This window comes from Copadichromis virginalis, linkage group LG23 (genome assembly GCF_057382275.1).
Source record: "Copadichromis virginalis isolate Kocher_CV1m ecotype Utaka linkage group LG23, C_Virginalis_male_GT1.1, whole genome shotgun sequence".
Taxonomy (NCBI): domain Eukaryota; kingdom Metazoa; phylum Chordata; class Actinopteri; order Cichliformes; family Cichlidae; genus Copadichromis; species Copadichromis virginalis.
Window position 1 is genome coordinate 13,438,770 of NC_140639.1, and position 21,440 is coordinate 13,460,209.

Consider the following 21,440-nt stretch of genomic DNA (forward strand, 5'->3'; position numbering starts at 1 on the left):
CCCCTATGGTCTGCTGGTCCTTCAAGAACCACACAATTCCTCAGATACACACACACATACATATATATACACATACATACATACTTTTTTCTTTTTCAAATATTACTTATAATTATAAACATTCATCTTAAAGTTATTTAGTTAGACAAATACAAAATAAATTCAAGATAAATACATATAATTATTTAGGTTAAATATTTATTTGTGGGATTTAATTTATATTTTTAAATAAATACAATTTAAGATCAATACATGTCCTTACTCAGTGTCAGGCGAGACTGTGGGTTTTGTTACGCCCACTAAAGAATAATAAAGATTTATTTAAGTGCAAATATTTAATCTATAAATAAAAAATAAATACACTTTTAAATTGCTCGGGTTCTTTTCCATGACGTTAAAGCTTTGCACATTGTGCCCTCTTGTGGCAGGGAAAACATTTGCGTACTTCCGCCCCTGTTACGCCAAATCCGGTTGTGCAGCAGCCATTTTGTCTGTTCGGGCATTTCTCCCCAGTCAGTTGCGAACTGCAGTTCCACCTTCGCAAATAATTTGAAATGCGGTTGTAGCGGCTCTATTTCGCATTAGCAACGATCCGAGCGACGTCGAAAAATTTCCGTCCGATTTCGGTAAGCTGAGGAGGGCCCTCCTCTTCCAGAAAAATCCACAGTTCAGCCTGAGAAGCGCGGCTCGGCTCGGACATGTCGTGTGAGGAAAGCTACTTGGCCATCATACGCTACCTTACCGACGAGCGGGAGCCGTACGCGCCGGGGACGCCCGGGAACACCAAGAGGAAGATCCGCAAGGCGGCCGCCTGCTACGTGGTGCGGAATGGGACCCTATTTTATCAGCGCAGGTTGAAGGGCCAGAATGACTTCACGGAGCTGGAGGTGGTGCTGCAGGACGAGCGCAGGAAGGAACTTATCAACGAGGCGCACATTATGATGGGCGGAGAGCACCTGAACCAGCAGCTCACCTGGGAAGTCATCTCCCAGAAGTACTGGTGGAGAGGTGAGAGAGCGAGGGGTGCGGCTCATAGTTAGTGTGAGGAGTGTGAATGAGCCGGTGGAAATAAATACGATGAGCCTGCCTGCAGAAACGCATGCTCACTACTGCTCCCTGTCGCCATCTAGCGGCCAATGAGGAGATTGGTTTCGAGCGGATGGATGTTATTAGAAGGGAATATTAAATTAATATAAAGGAGAAAACGAATCGCTTCTTGTGCTTGCTTCGGACACATATCAGATACATGTCTGCGTAGAACCAAAGAGAACCTCAAAAATGTACTGCTCTGAAACTGTCCGATAATAATCGTAATGTGTACATTGAGATCAGATATCCTGGACAGGCGATCCAGCGTTTGCACAAACAAGCACAGATGCAGTGAGGAGGTCTCTGTTTACTGCACACACCGATGAAACTGCAGAAAGGCAAATTTAAGCGCTTTCTAACGATGCCCTGAGGTTATTGGACAGATCGAGATTGGTTAGTCCTCATTTCAGATCCATCTTTTTATTCTTGGAGTAGCTTTTTATGATTCAGTGTTCAAAATAAGCCTCCCTTGTCTTAAACCTGCCTAATTTTAATCCACCACCAGTCAGGAAATGATTCCTTTTACTGCTACAGGCGTGACAGGACATGCTTTAATTTTTGCACGTGTGTAGAACAAATCAGTTTCTGGTATTGATCAGAGAGCTGCTGTCATGCATCCCCCTTAGGGATCCTGAAGCACGTGAAAGACCACATCAGGGAGTGTGCTCACTGTCAGAGCAAGCGGGGCACAGATGACGGCTCGGGGCAGCGATCGTTCTCCCGACCGGGCAGACGCAAGACTGCTGCCAACTCCAACGAAGAAGAGGAGGAGGAGGAAGAAGAAGAGGGAGAGGAAAATGTATTTTTCACAGATTCTTCTCAGCAACAGAGGTCCAAGATGGCGAAGGGGACGCCGAAGCATGAGCTGGTGTTTGTGAGTATCAGAGGTCTCGTTCAGTGTTTCCCACACATTTATGGTTGTTTGTGCTGCATGTTGATTATTTGACATGACTCATCATTGATGAAACAAAAGTCACGGTGTTACTGATGCTTTTCTTTGACTTTCCAAAGACATCAGGGGTGGTCCCTAGAATTTGGCTCTGGATTAGGGCGTGTTTGTGGTGCGTTTGAAGACATGAGTCGCTTTCACAGGTTCACCCTCATTAATGCGACTCTTACCTCCTCTGCTTAGATCTTGTTGAGCAGAGGCTCATTTCCAGCCATCTTGGCTCAAGCTAAGTTAAATGAGCTTGTAGGGAGGGGTGACGACGGGCAGGAATGGGTGTGTGTGTCCCAAAATGACAAATGGCTGCGGTTCAGCTCAATCTCCTCCATCTTGAACTGCAGTTTGTAGTTCTGGTTCTGCAGCAGAACCACCTGTTGCAGGCTCTGGCTAGAGTGACCCTCTAGCTGAGAGATGATCTTAAGAACAGAACCAGGACCGCCATCGCGCTTCAGGATTCTGCAGACAGTGAAAACAGATCTGATACCAGTGATAGATTAATAAATTGTAATCTTTCACTGTGAAGACAAGTCTGGGAGGTGTTATCATCATCTGTAGCACACCTGAATCCATGACTGAAAGGATCCTGCTAGCTTGGATAGATTCCTGCCTTTGGAAGCAGCCGTCCAACATCTGAGACTGCCAACCAGCAAAAAACAGGAGGCAGGAAGGGCCTGGCTCATCTGGTTAGCATTGGCTGGACTTTCAAAATAAGAGCTGACCACTCGGTAGTAAATTGATCATGCTTGGTGTGGGAGGGAGGAGAGAATAAAAGTTGAAGTTTGCATGTGGGAGAGGTTGTTTTGTTTTTTTCTGAATAAAACTGATGCTTTTCCCTAAAATGTGTTTTATTTTTCAGGTTGACAGTAAAGGCGTGGTCAATCAGTTCCTGTCCAAACACAGCCAGACCATGTTGGACAAACTCAACGAGCAGCGTCTCAACAATCAGTTCTGTGACATCACGCTGCTGATCGAAGGCGAGGAGTACCGTGCGCACAAAGCTGTGCTGGCAGCGTGCAGCGAGTACTTCAACGAGCTCTTCTTTGAGAAAGGCGCTGCGTCCACGCACGAAGCGGTCGTCGACCTCTCTGGTGAGCACTTTGGGGTTTTTTTTATTCCTTGCTGGATGTTTTCCTCCTTTGCCCAGCTTTAACATTCCTCCTTCTTCCTGCAGGGTTCACCAAAGCCAGCTTCCTCCCACTGCTGGACTTTGCATACACATCCACGCTTACGTTTAACTTCTGCATCATGGCGGACATCGCAAACCTCGCCCGACACCTGCTGATGACTGAGGTGCTGCAGATCTGTGAGTCGGTACATAAGCAGGTGGAAGAACAGAAGCTGACGGTGTATCAGAGGGGAGACGTTCACACGGTGTTGTCGAGCAAGCCGGCCACTCAGGAAGAGCCGAAGAATGACTCTGAAACCTACATGGTGACCATAGAGAGTGACGGACAGGCATTAGTCACGCACAGCGGCGTCACCGTGTCAGGCGAGACATTGACTTTTGTTACACCCTCTGAAGACGGCTGCATCCAGCAACCGGTGGCGGTCATTACGCAGACAGTAGAAGGAGAGGAAGTACACGAAGGGGAGGCTGGACAGAGCGAGACTGTGGCCCTGATTGCACACACCGGGCAGGTGGAACCGGGCGAGACCGTCACTCTTATTTCAGGGGATGCTGAAGGTTTGGAGGGGGAGACGATGACTGTGGTCACCCACAGTGGGCAGGCCGGGGCCAGCGAATCCCTCGCCGTGGTGTCTGCATGTTTGGCGATGGAAGAGCCACAAGTCGCAGAGGCAGAAACATTTGTCATAAACGTGGAACTGAACAAAGAGAGCCCCTTGGAGGTCACCCAGCTGGCTCCTGCAGCAGTGACGCCAACTCAGGAGGCCACTACAGAGGAGCAGAGGGTCGAACCAGCACCACTGCCGCAGAAACGCAAACGAGGACGTCCAGCAAAGGTGAGGAAGGAGGTGGAGATAGACGAGTTCCTGCCGCTGGAGGACGAGGAACCTTCTGCAGATGAAAGTCCCTCAGACAAGCAGGAGTTCACGTCAGATGACCCCAACAGGAGGCGACTCCGGCAGCGCTCCATCGCAGAGGGCGGTTACGCTCGTCTGCATATGGGGCTGGAAGAGGAGGAGGAGGCTGCAAAGAAAGGTTCAGCCTCACCGCGTGTTGCCACCCCGAAGGTACAAAACAGTCATCCCATAAAAAATTCGGCACTGCTTCAATGCTTCCTCAGAATCCATGTTTACAGCATTAAACAATGTAGATTTAACAAAGACATGAAAAAGTTCACAGGGGTGTGTCTAAAGCCTGAGCTCAGGCCTGGGGCTGAAGAACATATTTACTCAGTGAAAGAAGATTTCAGTTAACTGAAATCAATTTAAAAGCAAGAAATATTCGTAGTTTTTGTCTTTATCATTTTGATTGCTTTTCTCAACACTTCCTGCCTCACGAGGCTTTGTTTGTCCATACTTAGGATGTTCACATGACTCCGAGTTGGCTGCCTTCAAGCGTTTTGTGTTATAAGATCTACTCTTCCCAAAACTCACCTCTTCAACAAAACTCTCAACCTCACGTCTTTTTGTAAAGTGTCCCTATGATACAAAAAATACCCTCCATGTTACAATAATTAAGAAGACTAAAACCAACCCCGAAATAAAACTAAATGAACTTGAACAATATAAACTGAAACTCTGCAAATCCATTCTAATAATGAACTGAAACGGAGTTTAATAGTGAAAAAATAATTAAAAAGCTCAAAATAAAATCTACTTGGAAAGTAAAAAACAGCTTTGCTCTAAAACTGATTTCTTGTAGAGAAAGATACTGAACCCCCCCCCCCCCCACTGAAAATGCAAACTGGTTTTCTTTAAGCTCCGTGAGAGCCAAACAAGAAGTGCTTGTGACTAGGGATGGGTATCGTTTAGGTTTTATCCGATACCGGTGCCAAACCGGTACTTTTGAAACGGTGCCGGTGCTCAAACGGTGCTCAAACCGGTGCTTAAAGAATGGAGAACACAAAATTGGTCCAAAAACCTCTGATGTTCAGCTGTTTTTTTTGTAAAAAGATAACAATGTTAGCCTTTTCTGCAGCTATGGGGCATATATGGTATCACTCTTGGCTGGAAGCAGTGCTTAAACAATGGAAAAAACACAAACTTTGTCCAAAACCTCTCATGTTTAACCGTTTTCCACTTTTTCTTTGGTCATTTTAGCCTTTTTGGCCAGGGTGAAGGGAGTATCTGCCATCAAACAAGAAGACAGCCACATGTAGCTATGATGATGTTTGCTAGTTCACCTTACATGCATTAATGTAATAACGTGGTTAGCCTACTCAACGTAAATTACACTGGAACAACATTAAGCTACTCACGCAGAGAAGAACGGCTGCTGCCATCATCATCCGTCATCATTTCTGCTACACTGGCAGGGCTAGGGGCCAGGACTCTCCTCTTCGTGTTTTTGGGGGATGTTGCTAACTCCGGGTCTGATAACAGGCAACCCACCCGCAGTAGATGTGCTCGGTGTGATGTCTCGCAGCAAGCTATCAAATACAGCGCATTTCTGGGCTTTTAAAAAAAATGCTATGCGTCGCCAGGTGTTTCATCGGATTTGAGGTGTTACCTCCTTTGACAGTATCACAGTATCAGCTTAAAGCACTTGTTGCAGGCTGCTGAGTTTGCATCTTTTGCTGTGAAGTACAGCCAGACTTTTGACCGCTTCGCCTTGGACATTTTTAATCTGTAGCTCTGCTCTAAAAGAACGTACGTACCTGGACCCGCCTACTATCCTCGGAAACGTAAAATGATTGGCTAAAATCTAAAGTGTATCACAGCTCAGGAAATAAAGCACTGAAATGTGCGCTGCTTTTCGGTCTGGTTACTACCGTTTATGTCAGATACTGGTACCCATCCCTACTTGTGACATTAAACCTTTGTTTTTATTAAAAATAACAAGATATGGCACATGTTCAAATATTTGTGGTGTTGGTACTTGTGTTCTAGGTTGGGTCGAGGCCCGGGAAGAGAGGCAGGCCGCCCAAGCAGCCTGTGGAAAGTCAGGTGGAAGCACTGCCTGAGTCTGCAACAGATCCGGCGGTCAGTGCTGCGGAGAGTGTTACGACTGAGGAAGTCGCTACTGAGGAGGCCGGGGCTCTGAAGGTTTCGGAGCCAGAGACCACAGCCAGTCCGGAGAAAATCCAGGCAGAGAGCACCGTAGACGGCGAGCACACGTGCTCCGAGTGCGGCATGTCCTTCCAGAGACGTTACTCTCTCATCATGCACACGTTAAAGCACGAGAAAGCTCGAGGGTACAAGTGCAGCGTAAGTGTTGGCGCGTGTCACTGCGTGGTGTTGAATTGTTAATGCTGCCCGCTCTCACCGTGATGTTTCTGTTTCCTTGCAGCTGTGCAGTAAGGAGTTCCAGTACGCCGCCTCTCTCCGCGCCCACCTGGCCCGACACAAGCAGCAGAGCAGCCAGCGAGCCCCCGTCGCCAAACCCTCAGTGGAGCAGGGCTCCGAGGGGAGAGCGGACAGCGAGGTGGACGAGAAAACGTCGTCATCGTCCTCGCTCACCAAGAGAGAATTTGTGTGTGACATTTGCGGGAAGACCTTACCGAAGCTCTACTCCCTGCGGATCCACATGCTGAATCACACTGGTGTGCGGCCTCATTCCTGCAAGGTCTGCGGGAAGACGTTCGCCCACAAACACAGCCTGAAGATGCACCGAGCGCTGCACGACGTCACCAAACAGTTCCAGTGCGAATTCTGCAAGAAGTCGTTTGTGAGCAAGCGGAGCATGGAGGAGCACACCAGCCTCCACACAGGTCAGTCACAGGACGTCAGCTTTCTTCTCTTTAATCCAGGATTTCTGAAAATTCTTCTTTCTGGTCAGGATCTACCTGACTGTACTTCTTGTTCTGCTTTGAGCAGTGATGGGAATAACGGCGTTACTTTTTTCATTAACGAGTAATCTAACTAATTACTGTTCCTATCGTTACAACGCCGTTACAGTTACTAACATGAAAATGCGGTCCGTTACTATTTTTCAACAAACAGATGGTTGAAGCTGTGTTCAGCTTACGCATCTTATATCAATCGCACGGAAGTAGCTGACTACATAAGTAATCTGGACGCTACAGCTTTAAGCAGCTGCGCGCTCCCGCGGACGGTAATCACGATCACTGTCTAGCACAACACCTGGAGCTCAGGGGGCAAAACAATCACATGAGGGCTGCTGTTTGACTGAGGAAGAATAAAGTAGTCGTGGTAAGCCAATCACACGACAACTTCAAGACAAAGCAACAAGGTGATATATACCAGTTTTTAAATTGTGCTGATAGGCCACGTAAAACCAGAGTCATGATAAACAATATATACGCGGTGTTTTTTCCTCAATAGTTTCGTTACGTTTGCTGTCTAAGGACAGCGCAGCAAGCACTCTCTGCTTATGAGCAAAACAAACAAACAAAAAAACTGGAAGTTTTAGGAGTGACGGCGAGAGAGCGAGTTTTGAGATGTGAGAGATTTGTGACGTTTAGCGTGTTTGGAGTGTGTAGTTAATGTGTTGTCTTGTGTAGTTGGTGTGTAGTGTTGTGGATAGTTTTGTGTTGTGTGTCAGAACAATGAGGCGACTGCTGTCTCAAGGTAGAAAACAGGAGAGGGTCTGACACCTGCTGCTGTCAGACCTGCAGGTATCAGGCTGTGATGTTCTCCTTTATAGTGGACAGAAATATTTGGAGTTGCACAAATAATTTGTGCGGCATCGTATTGGAGGCAGAACAGCTGATTGTTCTGTAAATCGTTTGAAATGTTTTTTTTAAAAATCAAGGTAAAAGGTAAATGGATGCAACTAACTTTGTTGTTTGCAAAACTTGTGCATAGGATTTTAAAATTGACAATTTACATTTGCATTTAAAGTTATGAAATATGATTCAATAAACATGTTTGTGGTTATTACAGTAAAAAATATTACTTTTTCTACTCGGATTTTATGTTTTTTGTCTGATTTTAGATCAGTTGTGTTAATACAATATGTCAAAATGAAAACATGACTGTAAATTCAGACACGTGAGGTTGTGTTGATGATACCAGAAAAGACAAAGTAAATAGTTTTTAAAGGTAAAATGTGGAGGGAAAATCAAAAGTAGGTAAAAATGGCCCATTATACTCTGGACCCCAGAGGGTTAAACCATTTTTTAAAGTAACGCAATAGTTACTTTTCAAGTAATTAATTACTTTTAGAATATTGCAACTCAGTTACTTTTTTGAAGAAGTAACTAGTAACTAGAGCTGGGCGATAGAACGATAACGATATGTATCGCGATATAACTTTTACTCGATAGAGAAATTAAGCTATCGCGATAGACCTCGCCGCTCTTGTCCTCTTAAAATAAAATAAAAATAAATAAATAAAAGTTTAGCCAATCCAAACTAAGTAGCGCAGAGCCGAACCAATCACAGCCGCAGCGTCACGTCGCGTGACTTGTTACGTACAGCACAAGTGCCAAGCCGCACGTGTGTTTGTTTGGGAAGCAGCCAGCGCGTAATGGAGGAAATGAGTGTGCCGACTAGAAAAATCAACCGAGCGTGACCGAAGAGAAAACAGATGATGGTTCCAACGCCGGAGAGATTGTCGAACGGAAGAGCCATAGAAGTTCCGTAGTGTGAAGGTATTTCGGCTATTTCAAGTCTGACAAAAAACAGAGTAGCGTGCACTGTAAATTGTGCCGAAAGCAAGTCTGGAAATACAATGAACTGGTGCATGCGTCACACTGTGCGCCACGTTATTGTTTCGGTGAAATGAATTTCTACAATACTGTTACTGTTAATTCTACTCTCTGCAGTGTTTAAATGCTTACATATACACACAGTTACTGTCCCTCCACACATACGACTCGGTTCTGCTTCTATGCCCCAGCTTTGTTTACTTTTTCCCACCGAGGCTTCTAGACTTCTGATTGGCCAACATTTCGGTACGGTTAGGAATCTAGCGCCACCTGCTGCTTTGGCATGTTCATAGCAGCGTTTTCCTTCATTTCTGCCTTTATGTGTGGACGGGATTATTTTTTAAAACGAAAACGGAAAATCTCCGTTTTCAAAAATACCCGTGTACGTGTGGACGTAGCCTCAGTCTCTGACTGGAAGCGCTAATTCGTCATTCGGCTTTTGTCAGACTAAAGTAACTGTTAAAACTGTTTGAAAAGCTCAGCTATACAACAAGGAGAGATTGAGAATTTCCTTTTAGTTCTCAGTTTATTTGATATTGACAAAAGTTAGTCAGTTTTGTCTGTTCTTCTGTAACACAAACTAAGATTTATTTTTAGAATTAATATTTTGTTTCTAAGTGGAATTGACAATTTAGTCTGTTTCATTTGTTCTATTTTGAAACTTAAACGCTTTAGCGGCTGCCTTTTGTGTAGTTTGCAATATTTGCCTTTTATTTATCTGAAAAAGTCTCATGTTCCTTAAGTACATCTACCCTGTTGAACTTATTATGGGAAATAAATATTTAAATAAAAACAAGCTGCTGATTATTTCACATTTTACTTGTGAGCAACGGCACATTTAAATCTTACAAATATAGTTATTTGGCTTATATCGTAATAGATATCGTTATCGCCTGAAATGAAAAAAACATATTGTGATATGAAAAAATCTCATATCGCCCAGCTCTACTAGTAACTATAATTAATTACTTTTTCAAAGTAACTTGCCCAACACTGGCTTTGAGACCCTCTGTGAACTGAACAAACGCTCAGCAGGTGGAGACTGGAGGGTCAAACTTGAGTTCAAAACAGGCTTTCTTTACATTGGTTGGCTCAACAAAACCTTAAACAGAGATGATGACTGTCATGATGGTGGTAGTCGACCAGGTTATGTGTTCAGCATCAGTTACCACGGTGATTTAGCCAGGAGAAAAAGAGCCTCTTTCACGATGGAGAAAACGCTTAACTTTGATTGTTGGTGGTTTTCTGTTTTATTTGTATTATTTTGGGTCTTTAACTTACAATAGAAAGTGTCTTGAGGCCCCTGTTGTTCAATTGAATTGAACTTGAGTTTTATCTTTGCAGTAGAGCTCTTGGGTTCATGTGCCACTATGCTCTGAGGCTGCGGAGCTGTCAGGAGAGGCAGCTGATTACCGCTCTGACAAAGTGTCTATAGTGTTATATAAAAAAATCTTGGCTCAGTCGTTTGCAGTGGCCTTTATGACAACATCCCCATTTCCTTATCAGGTGAATCGAAGTACCTCTGCACCACGTGTGGAGCCACCTTCCACCGAGCCTCCGCTCTCAGCAAACACCTGAAGAAGCACCAACCCAAACCCGACGTCCGGCCGTTCGCCTGTGAACAGTGAGTAACTCTTCATCAACACCGTCCTCTTTGCTTCAGAGCCCGAGCTGCGGTCTCAGTCTGCTTCCTCTCTTCCACAGTTGTGATAAGAGGTTCTACGAAGCCAAAGATCTGCAGCAGCACATGAACAAGCACATGGGCCTGAAGCCTTTCCAGTGCCAGGTGTGCGGGAAATGTTACAGCTGGAAGAAGGACTGGTACTCGCACGTCAAGTCCCACAGCGTCGCCGAGCCTTATAAGTAAGTGTGACAGGGGTGATGTGCACCAGTCACATCCCAGAAATCAGAAGTAGAATAGCTTCAGGGAATTTACTCCTACAACACAACAGGAGCGCCCTGAGACACCTATCACCATGCAACTTCAGACCTCTGAGACGAACTTGATACGTAATGGTGGCCCCTCCCCAAAACTTCTCCAAACAGCCACATTTTTTGCTTTCACTCCTGCTGTGACACTGAAAAACAAAATGAAGCTTTCTGCTGATTATAAAACATTTTTACCATCCTTCAGAACTTCATGTTCTGCTTTTCTTGGTGCCGATTATCAATGATTTCATACCAGCTGAAATAAAACCAAACTCGCTGCCATGGAAACATGTAAAGGAAAGTAAGCGGTACCGTTATTTCACTTAAACTCCTTCACGGTTAATGAGTGATGTAAATTGGGAGGTGGGGACAGTTACAAATGCTATGGTTGTTGCAACAACACGATTGGCTGGCTTTGATCTCCGTTCGGTTTTTGCATCGTGCGCTTTGCAGTGACGCCCTTTGTTTGTGTCGTCAGATGTAACGTCTGTGGAAAGGAGTTCTTCGAGAAGGCTCTGTTCAGGAGGCACGTGAAGAAAGCCACGCACGGGAAGAAGGGCCGAGTGAAGCAGAATTTGGAGAGAGAGTGCGAGCACTGTGGCAGGAAGTTCACGCAGCTCCGGGAGTACCGACGCCACATCAACAACCACCAGGGTAAGTCCGTCATGCAGCTTTTCTCATGTAGAAGATGCTTTTTATCGCTAAAGTACGAACGTATAACAACGTAACCTAAAATGAGACCTCCCGTCACTCTTGTTGACTCTGCTGTCCTGTGAGGGCGGCGAATTAGTTTTCTGTGCTATAAATGCGATCATTAACACCCCTTCATCTTTTTTTTTTCTCTTGAAGGAGTGAAGCCTTTCGAATGTCTGACTTGCGGTGTCGCCTGGGCTGATGCACGCTCTCTCAAGCGCCATGTCCGCACTCACACAGGAGAGCGTCCATACGTGTGCCCCATGTGCCAGGAGGCCCACATCGACGCACGCACTCTACGCAAGCACATGGCCAAGTACCACGTGGACAGCCTGCCTGGGAAGATCATGCTGGAGAAGGACACCCTCCAGTTTCACAACCAGGGCACACAGGTGGAGCACGCAGTCAGCATCCTGGCGTCCGACCTGCCCCCCGAGCTACGGCCTGCGCAGCAGCCGTCCTCGGAGGAGATCGAGACGGTGCTGATCACGGAGGAGACGGTGGAGGCCATGGAGGCCGTCCAGGCTGTGCAGGCGGTGAGCGACGGCTCGGTGGCGACGCTCTCGGATCAGGGCATCATGCAGGTCGTGAACTACGTCTTGGCCCAGCAGGCACTGACGGGGGGGAAGCTCGAGGAAAACCCTGAGGTGATTCAGACGATGGAGGTGGAGGTGGCTCACGTCGCCGAGGTAGAATAGCTGTGGGCCGGAGGACGGGGACTCCCCACATAGACTGATCACGTTGCTTCAGTCTATATAAAATGTAAAAAACAACATTCAGATCCTATTTTTCTGAACTTGTAAATAGTGTAATGATCTCAGACTCGAGGTTTTCACTGTGTGCATTGTCTGTAAATAGCTAAACAAACAGTAAGTGTCGTCGCTCAGGAGGAATGCAGGCAGAATTAAAGCTTTGGCTCAAACGTTTTCCTCTGGTCTGTTTTTGTTGTTGTTTGTTTTGTTTTTTTAGCTAATACCAAGATGATGATGACAGCTCAAGCCTTTGTCCTTGTGTTCTGTATAGTTTGTGGTTCTGTCACTGCACCGGCGTCCTGCAGGTCATCAAAAAGACATAAATGTCTTCTGTAGATTTGCAGATGGTGTTTTTATGTGTAAAAGGTACAGTAGATGATTTTTTTTGTTGAATTTGATTTTTCACATACTTCTCAGTGTCACAGTAGCACCACTAAAAAGGCACAGCTTGACCAAGTCTCCTCATCTCAGTAAAACATTGAGGAGCTGTTTGGAAGCAGCTTGTAATTTATTGGTTTGCCCGATATTGTTTGATTACTTGTGTGGAAGGTAAAGCTCTTGTTGAAACTTGTTTGTGAGTCCTGTCATCCTGGGAGCCTTTTCTGTTTTTCTTTGTCTCTTGCCAAACAGCTGGCCTCCTTCTTTTTGTCAGGTAGCTTATAAAGTTACTGCAGGTTTTTTTTCAAAACCAAACATTTCAGCTACAAACAAAGGCAATTGCAGCTTTTCCTGTTTTTGGGTGTGCAGTGAAGGCATCGTGTTCCCAGTAATTTCGTTCCCAGCTGTTGACAGCTGTTTTCTTTTTCTTTGTAGACCAACACAGAAGGTGGTTCTTCTGAGAATTGGACTCTGTAGCAGGAGTTAGTTACCCTTTGTTAGGTAACTGTAGTTCTTTCCAATTTAAAAAAAAAAAAAAAATGTACACAATCAGATCTCTGGAAAATGTCCTCACCATTCCTGGAAGATCCCTCAGACCTCCACATGCAGATAACAAAGAGTCTATTTAATTTTTTTTAAGAGCGTCTCAGTAACGTGTAGATTCGTGGTAAACAGAAAGCTCGCCATCTCGCAGTTCCAAGGCTTTTTGTTTTGCTTCTGTGTTTTGACTTGGTTATTTCTCATTAATGACATGGTGCAAAATGTCCTTAGTTCATCTTAGGTTGTATTTTTCTGGTAAGACAGGTAAGAGTCTCTTTCACTTCTTTGTGCAGATTCTTAGAAGCACTTTGTTGCTTTTTGCAAACAACTTTAAAGCTTCTTTTTTCTTTACACAGAAACCTTTTAGTTGTCGACTTCAGAGGCTCAACCTCCTCGCTGGTTTCAGTCCTGCTTTTGTGTTTGTCCTTTCTGCTCAAAGAATAAAAAGAACATGCAGCAGTGCTCCGACGCTTAAACAGCTTCGTGTGACTTCTTGAAATGACGTCAGCCACATAAGTTCGAGATATCTTTGAGTTTGTTCAACGCAGAAATAAACTGACACACAGGAGTGTTAACATGCAATACAGCAAGTATGGATATTTATTTCAGATTTATATCAAAATACCCTCGATATAATGAGACATATTTACAATACATTGTACAAAAATATGAAACTGCAGTCGGTTTCTGCTTCTAACAAATGCAGACTACTGGAGAGAAAGCTGGGCTAAATCCTGTGTCCACACAGACACACTGCATGTACTCCTGTGAACTGATTAATACATTGTTCTTAGTGATAAAGCTACCAAACAGTTTGGTTCATGAAGGAAATCATGCAGTTCCCTTAGAGCAAGTTAAAAAAACAGAACTATACAAATTTATATACATTTAACTCCAGTTTCCTCTACCAAAAGATCAAAAAAATACTTTTGCTCTGCAATAAACGAGAATAAAACGACATCAGTCATAACTGTGAAACACTGGGTGGAGTGTTAGGCCTATATGTGGCTACATCAAATGAAATACCATCATTTAAACACGCACGCACTCAAACACTTCACAAACAGACCTTTCAAGGCGATGCGTTGGTCTCACAACACATGAAAAAACATTTTTTTAAAAAGCAAAATACGGAAGCTACAGCAGAAAAACAAATCGCCCATCAGCTGACGTAATACTTCTGAGAAGAAATGTTTGAAATGACTCCTGCCACGAGCGAAAACCAGTGTACTCGACTAAAAAAGGGTTACAAACTAAAATACACTTTTGCTACGGCCCATAGCAGAAACACAGCCCTAATAAAAGCCCTCTTACGCGGTTCCATTCACGCTTTGACTCAGGAATGAATCGTGAACACTTGAAACCTCAAAGCAATCTGGGAAGTCCTCAGCATTTCTTAAGTGCTCTCAAGAAATTACAACATAACAATAAAATGTAAAAGAAACAAAAACAAAAAAATGCACCTTTTGCTCAACACCTTTAAAATAACTTGGCGGGACAAAATGAAAGTAAGTGCGTCCCTGTGTTTGTTCTCAGCAGGCTTTGCACTAAACAGCAGGTTTTCAAATGAAATGTTCATCAGCAGGCGTGAAATGACAAGTGGGGACGCAGCGGCGGCGGTGGCTGCGTCTTACTCTCCCTCCTCCTTGATGCGCTGCTGTTTGTTGCGGCGCGAATCCAGGTCGAAGGAGAAGTCGGACCACTCGTCGCGGGGCGGGAAGGAGATGGTCTGGCGCAGGGTGAAGCGCACGGCGTCGATGACGCGCTCGCCCCGCGCCTCGGAGGAGCCCACGCTGACGGTGGAGGCGCTGCCGGTGGTGCGCACTATGTGGGGAGGAGGGGAAAAATCCATAGCCTGTCGGTGCTCCATGATGCCCTTCCAGATGATGTGCTGGAACTCGGCAGGGATCTTCAGCCTGGACAGGTCCTAATGGTCATTACACAGGGGAGCGTTAGTATTCGCAGGGGGAGCCAATCTTCTCTCTAACCCATCAAATGACTCGTGTTGGATAGGGAAGGGCTCACCTCCATGTTATAGTTCTCAATCTGGTAGATGTTGGTTAGGCCCTGTGCTGTGAAGTAGTCCAAGCAGCCGGCGCAGCCCAACCGAATAAGGAAGCTGCAGGAGGAAGAGGAGGAGGAGCGTGTTAGAGTTTGACATTTTTAGAGGTTCTCACCAGAAATACGTACGGAATTACTCGGTATGTTTGGAATAAAGCTTAAAGGTCGCTCTGTTGATGCTCAGTGTCATTCTTTAAATAGTCCAGTGAGGTCACCTTTACAATCTGCACGGTTATGTTTAGTTTCTATTGTTTTCTATTCTGTTGCCGTAATTATGACTCGACTGTTCCCTTATTCTAATAAATCTACCGTTAAGTATTTGTAGGTAACTATAATGACACTGTCATTTCAAATAAATTCCATTTAACGAGAGGTGAAGCGTCACTGATCGTTCTCAGGTGTCGTGTTTGTTTCTGACAGTGGACTTTCCCGGTGCCCCCCTCTCACCACGCTGGCATTAAAACCAGAAAGTGGGAACGGACGTCACACGCAGCTCGAGGTTTAAACCCACCTCTGCGAGCTGCTTCGTTCCTCCCGCCTCCTTCCAAAGAATTTTTTTTGTTGTGTTTGGGGTTTATTTTCTCGAGCGTACAAATAGTCCGAAATTACAGCAAAATGCACAGAATTGTGTCCAATCAGTGATCGTGTTGTCTGATCAGTGCAGCCATAAATCTACAGTTTTGTAGCGATGGCGAGGGAGTGTGACTGGCTGAAAAGTGAGGGGGCTGTGCTTGGTGAAACCACTGTCAGAAAAAAAAATGAACTAAAAAATGAAAAAGTGTGAAAACAAAGCGGTCTTAGATGCGTTTGGTCACGTGATCAGCTCGCTGTGTGTTGTTGAGCCTCCGCACGCTTTGAAGACGAGCACAGAGTCTTCAGAAAGGACTAAAGGTGATGAGTGGATGTGTGGCGCTGTGGTTTGGTGAGGTACCTGGAGATGCTGCTGTCCATGGGGTATGGAGGAGGGGGGGTACAGTGGGAGGAGGGCACCAGGGGCAGCTGTGGCTGCAGGGCGTGTGTGGGGCTCAGTGAACTCATGTCGGCATTCATGGGGATGTGAGTGCCCATCATGGGAGTCACTGCAGAGACAAGAGGAGCTACTGTGAGCCTTTGGGGTGCGGGGGCGTGCAGAGGTCACTCTGTACTTGACTAATAATGCATCATAACAGGTGAGGAAGCTGCACTGGGGGAGGGGAAGTGAAGCGTTCAGGTCCCCTCCCGCCTGCCTCGACCCGCCATCTTTACAAAAAACCCGGAAACACGGGATTTAGGGGAGCGCGGGGCGTCTACGACCCGAGAGAGATGGGAGGAGAAAGAAGGTGGCGCACTTACTGTCAGTGAGGCCTCCAGACATGCTTGACGGAGTGAGCGTGTTACGCTGCTGGGGGTTGATGAGCTGGCTGACGGAGGGCAGCTTGTTGACCTTTCCGGGAGTGGGCGAGGTGGAGCCGAAGGAGGGCTGAGATGACATGGAGGTTCTGGGGTGGGAGAGAGGAGGAGGTGACGGTTACTGACAGCATTCAGCAGAAAACAACATGGAAACATTTTTATTCTAGTGATACAGAAAAAAAACAATCAGTGTCTTCCCTGCTACTGTCACCAGACCCTCGCCCCAGGAAGCCAAGGAGATGGAAATATTACAAATATTTTACGCATCTCTACTGCAACTTAGTTTTTTAGCGTTTCACTACTTTCTCCCAGAATTTCTCCTTCGACCACACGGGATATAAAAGATGGACGTAGAATCTGTTCTAAAGCTCTCAAACCAGATGTAACAGGCGAAGGGGGCTGATCAGAGTAAAAACCAGATGGAAACTGCACACTGATTCACTAGCTGGCTATTAGCACTCTAATAATAAGTGCTGAATAATCCTCTGACTCTAATAACGATCATAATTTTCAGTGTGAGCTGAAAGTAGTGCCTGAGATCATCACGCCATCAAAAAGCTGAGGGATTTTTCCCAGCAGACTTAATCTCCTGCAGAGGAGTCGCCTCCTGCTGGACAGGTTTATGAAACTGCTACGCTGGCTTCACCGTTCTGATCCAGGAGCTACATCCATCTTTTACACCAGGGCTGGGGAACTCCAGGCCTCGAGGGCCGGTGTCCTGCAGGTTTTAGATCTCACTCTGGGTCAACACACCTGAATCAAATGATTAGTTCATTACCAGGCCTCTGGAAAACTTCAGGACATGTTGAGGTGGTAATTTAGGCATTTAAATCAGCTGCGTTGGATCAAAGACGCATCTAAAACCTGCAGGACACTGGCCCTCGAGGCCTTGAGTTCCCCACCTTCCCCTGCTTTACACAGTCTATAACACAGGTGTCAAACTCCAGTCCTCGAAGGCCAGTGTCCTGAAACTTTTGCACGTGTCCCTGTTGCAACACACCTGAATAAATGTAGTAGGTCATTAGAGTCTTGCTAATGACCAGTGAGACTCCAGTGAGAGCACACAGCACAGGACTACTCGAGTCTCCAACAATAAAAAGGCTTTAGCCCCAATTTCATCTCTTAACAGGCACATTTTCCAACAGAACAACAGGGAAAATCAGCAGTGGGCATCACAATCACTGCATTTATCAAACCTGAAAGTGAAACTCTTAATATTAACTGCAGCATTAACTTTCTATGTTTCGACAAAAATCAGCAAACGCAAACTTATAAACGGAGAAAAATTCAAGCCGAAAAACCCCATTTATTAGAATCTGACAGACAAAGTGCAGCAGCCGAGTAAAATCATCTGTTTTAAACAGAACGGTTCACATCTTCCTCCGTTTAAGGAGATCTTTTATTGAGGAAAATGAAAAAACAAGCACACAAACTGTCCCGCAGTGACTTTAGAAAACATGACCAGCATCAGCAAAAAAAAAACCAACTCAAAATTAAAATCTAGAGATTTGAGTCCAGCTCTCGCAACAATGCAAAGACGCAACACACTTAGTAAGAAATAAGAAATCTAAAATGATTCCTGTCCACAAAGTACAGTCTTTGTGGATAAAAATAATGCATGCAATTCACATGTTCATTTACAGTTCAGTTCAGATTAGGAGGGGGATCACGCAGGCCCGCAGCCTACCGAAACCCTCACACCGTCTGTCGCGGCTGAATAAAAACAAGACGTGATCATCCAGCATTTACAGCAGCAGCAGAGAGAGAAACAGAAAGTTCACATCCTCGGTGTAGAGTCCCGGGACGCACAGGAGGAAGCAGGTCACAGAAATCAGAGTTGATGAAAAGGAGGCGGAGAGGAGGTCCGTTTAAGTCGAGGGAGGAGGAAGAAGAGGAGGAATGTGGATTTCAGGAGGAGCTGCACCGCCGTCTCTGCTCTAATGCAGGTTCCAGGAGCTGGCTACCGAGACGGGTTTTTATCAGGCTGCAGGAAGGAACCAGAAAGAAGAGAAAGAGAGAGAGAGAAGAGCAGAAATAAGGGCTCACTGACAGAGGAGGAGGAGGAGGAGGAAGGAGCGAGGGACCCCAGAGAGGTCCAGATGTTCAGAAAACTCTACAAATGTTCAAGTTTGAGATTCAGGAAACTCCTACTGTACTGCAGTAACATGTGTGTCCAGAAGATGGCAGTATGCACACACAGATCACAGCCTTTTTACAGAATGGTGTTATTTGACATTTAAAGGGAAAGAAGGAAAGGTCTGAAACACTGCTGTTGACAGAACCTTTTATTTCCAATGCTGAATACAGTAATAAACTCCAACAGGTCAAAGGTTTTACAAAGAAAACTGGGAAAAGCATGCAAAAATGGACAAACGGGAGAAGGATAAACACCAAATCCCAAGATTCTGGGGGTTGGCATCAAAATCTGATAGTGTCGAATTTGAAAAACTCTTCAAAAATTCTGCACTCTCTGTCTGAAATTAAACGTCTGCTTTTTAAGCTCTTGTTAGTACTGAAGGGCGGACGGGCAGCAAAAACAGAAATAAAGTCAAAGAAAAACAGCGAGTGCAAGCACTACGTCACTGCGAGGCTGTCTGCCTTCTCTTAATGGGAAACTAGAACATAAGCAGTAATTATCATCACAGCGCTGTCAAACTATCACTTACTCCCATCTCCTCGTTTCCATAGCTTACAGTGAAAGAAGGGAGGCGGGACGAGGACGTGTGCGTTTGAGACACTTTTAATTACGCCGAAGCCGATAGATGAGGCCGAGGCACGGATTCTGTTTGCTGCTGTTGTGTAAAAACTTGGCAAAGCACCCAAAGGCGTTACCGGGAACCTTCTGGAAGCGTCTCCCTAACAAAGCGCAGCCAGGTACATTTGTCACGATTCATCAGTGTTGGCTCGTGTCCCATGAGAGAGAGCAAGAAGGAGGAAAGAAAATGACAAAAAAAACCCCCAACAAAAAACAGCTTTTGCTTGGACGCGAGGCTGAGCTGATTCGGAGTAAATTCTGTGAAACGCTGGCTAACACCTACTCCAGAGCGTTTATTATCAGCTCTTCTAGCTGCAACGCTTCAGCGGCGGCAGTAAATACAATCAAGAAATCTCATTTATCAGTGCAATCCACAATTCAAGCAACAAGTGAGCCATGTTCAGTCAGTTAGTCATCAGTGCCCTGCGTTCGAAAGACAAACAAACCTCCGCACAAGCAAAGAAGACGTTTACTGAGGCAGAGAGTGCAGCTGCATGCAAAGAAACAGTTGAATTCAACGGTGAAGCTTGCCCGTTCTGCACATCTGTGTTTCACTCCACCAAGAATCTGTTCTGGTACTCACTGTTTCTGCAGGAGGTTCTGCTGCTGCTGTCTGTATGACTCTATTGTGTGCTGCGGCAGGAACTGCATGAGTTCCAGCGACTCTTTGATTTTTACCAAAATCTCATAGATTTCGCGTCCTTTAATCTGAGGGGAACAGATAAGACGAGAGGTCAGTGAGCAGCTCAGACGCACCCCAAGCCGTGTGAGACAGCGGAGCCACACTTACAGGCAAACAAAAAACTTCCTCATCTGTGGATCTTCTCTTCTTGATGGCGGACATCTGTATGCCGTGGGAAACCTGTCGGAAGGCTGAAAAAGAGAAGAGGAGAGCGTGAATACAGCGGCCGCCGTGCTAAAGAGAACAAGTCGACCTAAGACAGAGCAGGAGGGGGAAGAAGCGAGGGGAAAGGCGGGTTAGTGAGAGTCCTCGACGCCAGCTGCATGTCGAGGAAGACCAAAAGCACGTCAGCCCGTCACCAGCCCCGGCCCTACTTACGGCGTTTCGTACCCTCACTGCTCTTTGTGGCGTCCGTTACGTGCTGCTTCCGGATGCTGTCCTCGTCGGCCTTGCGGTCGCGGCCCGGGCAGGCGCAGATCCTGGCTTCGAAGCAACGGCGCCCTAAAACCTGACCGCTGGGAGACAAAGACATCCTCTGTCAGAAACAAAGCACGGCCAACGAGGGGGGGCGACGGAGGTGGCGGCGGCACGGCTTACTCTCTGGTTTCCAGGGTGACGATGATGAGAATCGGGCGTCTGTTCATTCCGCCCACGCAGCTCGAGTTGCACATGAAATTGTACAGAATGGTGGTGAATTCGGTCCCCACCTGAGGAGGAGAATGAGACTGCAGGTGAGTGACGGCGGCAGGCACAAAAACAGAGGTCGTATTTGGACATATTTCAGGTTCGGGTCATTTAAATTGTTTAAATTTAAAGGAGGAGCGAACTCGCTGTCTGTCGCCATCCGAGTCGTTTGTCGCTTGGATACCCTGTAGGTTGATGGACAGCTCACCTGGGGAGGCTCATAAGGAACCAGGACGCTCTGTCTCCCAGTGATGGTGTCCTCCACGTACTGGGCGTGGCTGTTTCCCTCCACGCGGATCAGGTGGCTCGGCGGCGCTATCTGACCTGGAAGCAACGCGAGTCGTATGGTCAAACGCCAACAACAAACAAAGACGGCCGAAGTGAAACACGAGGCGGTGGGATTTCGACTGACCGTCGTTGAATTCGCGGCTGAGCTCGTGGTTCGGGCAGCGTTTCACCACCTCGGTCACGTGTTCAGCTTTTTTGTAAACAGGCATGGCTCTGATCACGGCACCCTGGGGAGGAGTGGTGAGGACTTTGATCTGAATGGGACATGTCTTGGCGATCTGGCAGTATAACTTCTTCAGTTCGGTCGAATACTGCAAAACAAAACGAGAGAAAACACAAAAGATTACAGAAAAGTTTTGATGGGGGATTGACTTAAATTTTAAAAGCACAGATTGATCACAGAAACACCCGAGACGTGATAGTAAATGGATAAAGTCAGGGGGGAAAGGCTTTTGGAAACCTTATTTTGGTGGAAACTCTCAGATTCCTGGTGACCAGTAAAATTTAATTAAACTAA

At 46.0% G+C, this 21,440-nt stretch overlaps 2 protein-coding genes across 7 annotated transcripts in view; one reads left to right on the forward strand and one right to left on the reverse strand.

Annotated features, from left to right (window-relative positions):
- The first annotated feature begins 394 nt into the window (after window positions 1-394).
- zbtb11 (zinc finger and BTB domain containing 11) lies at window positions 395-13,526 on the forward strand. Its single transcript, XM_085449634.1, has 10 exons — window positions 395-1,008; window positions 1,716-1,963; window positions 2,892-3,123; window positions 3,207-4,228; window positions 6,050-6,367; window positions 6,450-6,870; window positions 10,279-10,396; window positions 10,477-10,635; window positions 11,180-11,355; window positions 11,551-13,526. Exons 1-10 carry the CDS (start codon window positions 699-701, stop codon window positions 12,090-12,092), a joined length of 3,546 nt encoding a protein of 1,181 aa, XP_085305760.1. The 5' UTR covers window positions 395-698; the 3' UTR covers window positions 12,093-13,526.
- Window positions 13,527-13,633: 107 nt separating this feature from the next.
- Window positions 13,634-21,440, reverse strand: part of tp63 (tumor protein p63) — a 59,928-nt gene continuing 52,121 nt past the window's right edge. For 4 of the 6 annotated variants that reach the window (XM_085449638.1, XM_085449639.1, XM_085449636.1 and 1 more), the window contains 10 exons: window positions 21,048-21,234; window positions 20,844-20,959; window positions 20,549-20,658; window positions 20,330-20,466; window positions 20,060-20,142; window positions 19,853-19,977; window positions 16,458-16,603; window positions 16,057-16,204; window positions 15,090-15,183; window positions 13,634-14,991 (listed from right to left, as the gene is read on the reverse strand). In XM_085449638.1, coding sequence (XP_085305764.1) covers window positions 14,695-14,991; window positions 15,090-15,183; window positions 16,057-16,204; window positions 16,458-16,603; window positions 19,853-19,977; window positions 20,060-20,142; window positions 20,330-20,466; window positions 20,549-20,658; window positions 20,844-20,959; window positions 21,048-21,234 — 1,443 coding nt within the window. In that variant the 3' untranslated portion in view covers window positions 13,634-14,694. The remainder of the gene's footprint in view (window positions 14,992-15,089; window positions 15,184-16,056; window positions 16,205-16,457; window positions 16,604-19,852; window positions 19,978-20,059; window positions 20,143-20,329; window positions 20,467-20,548; window positions 20,659-20,843; window positions 20,960-21,047; window positions 21,235-21,440) is intronic. The other 2 variants (XM_085449637.1, XM_085449641.1) reach the window with 1 other exon arrangement.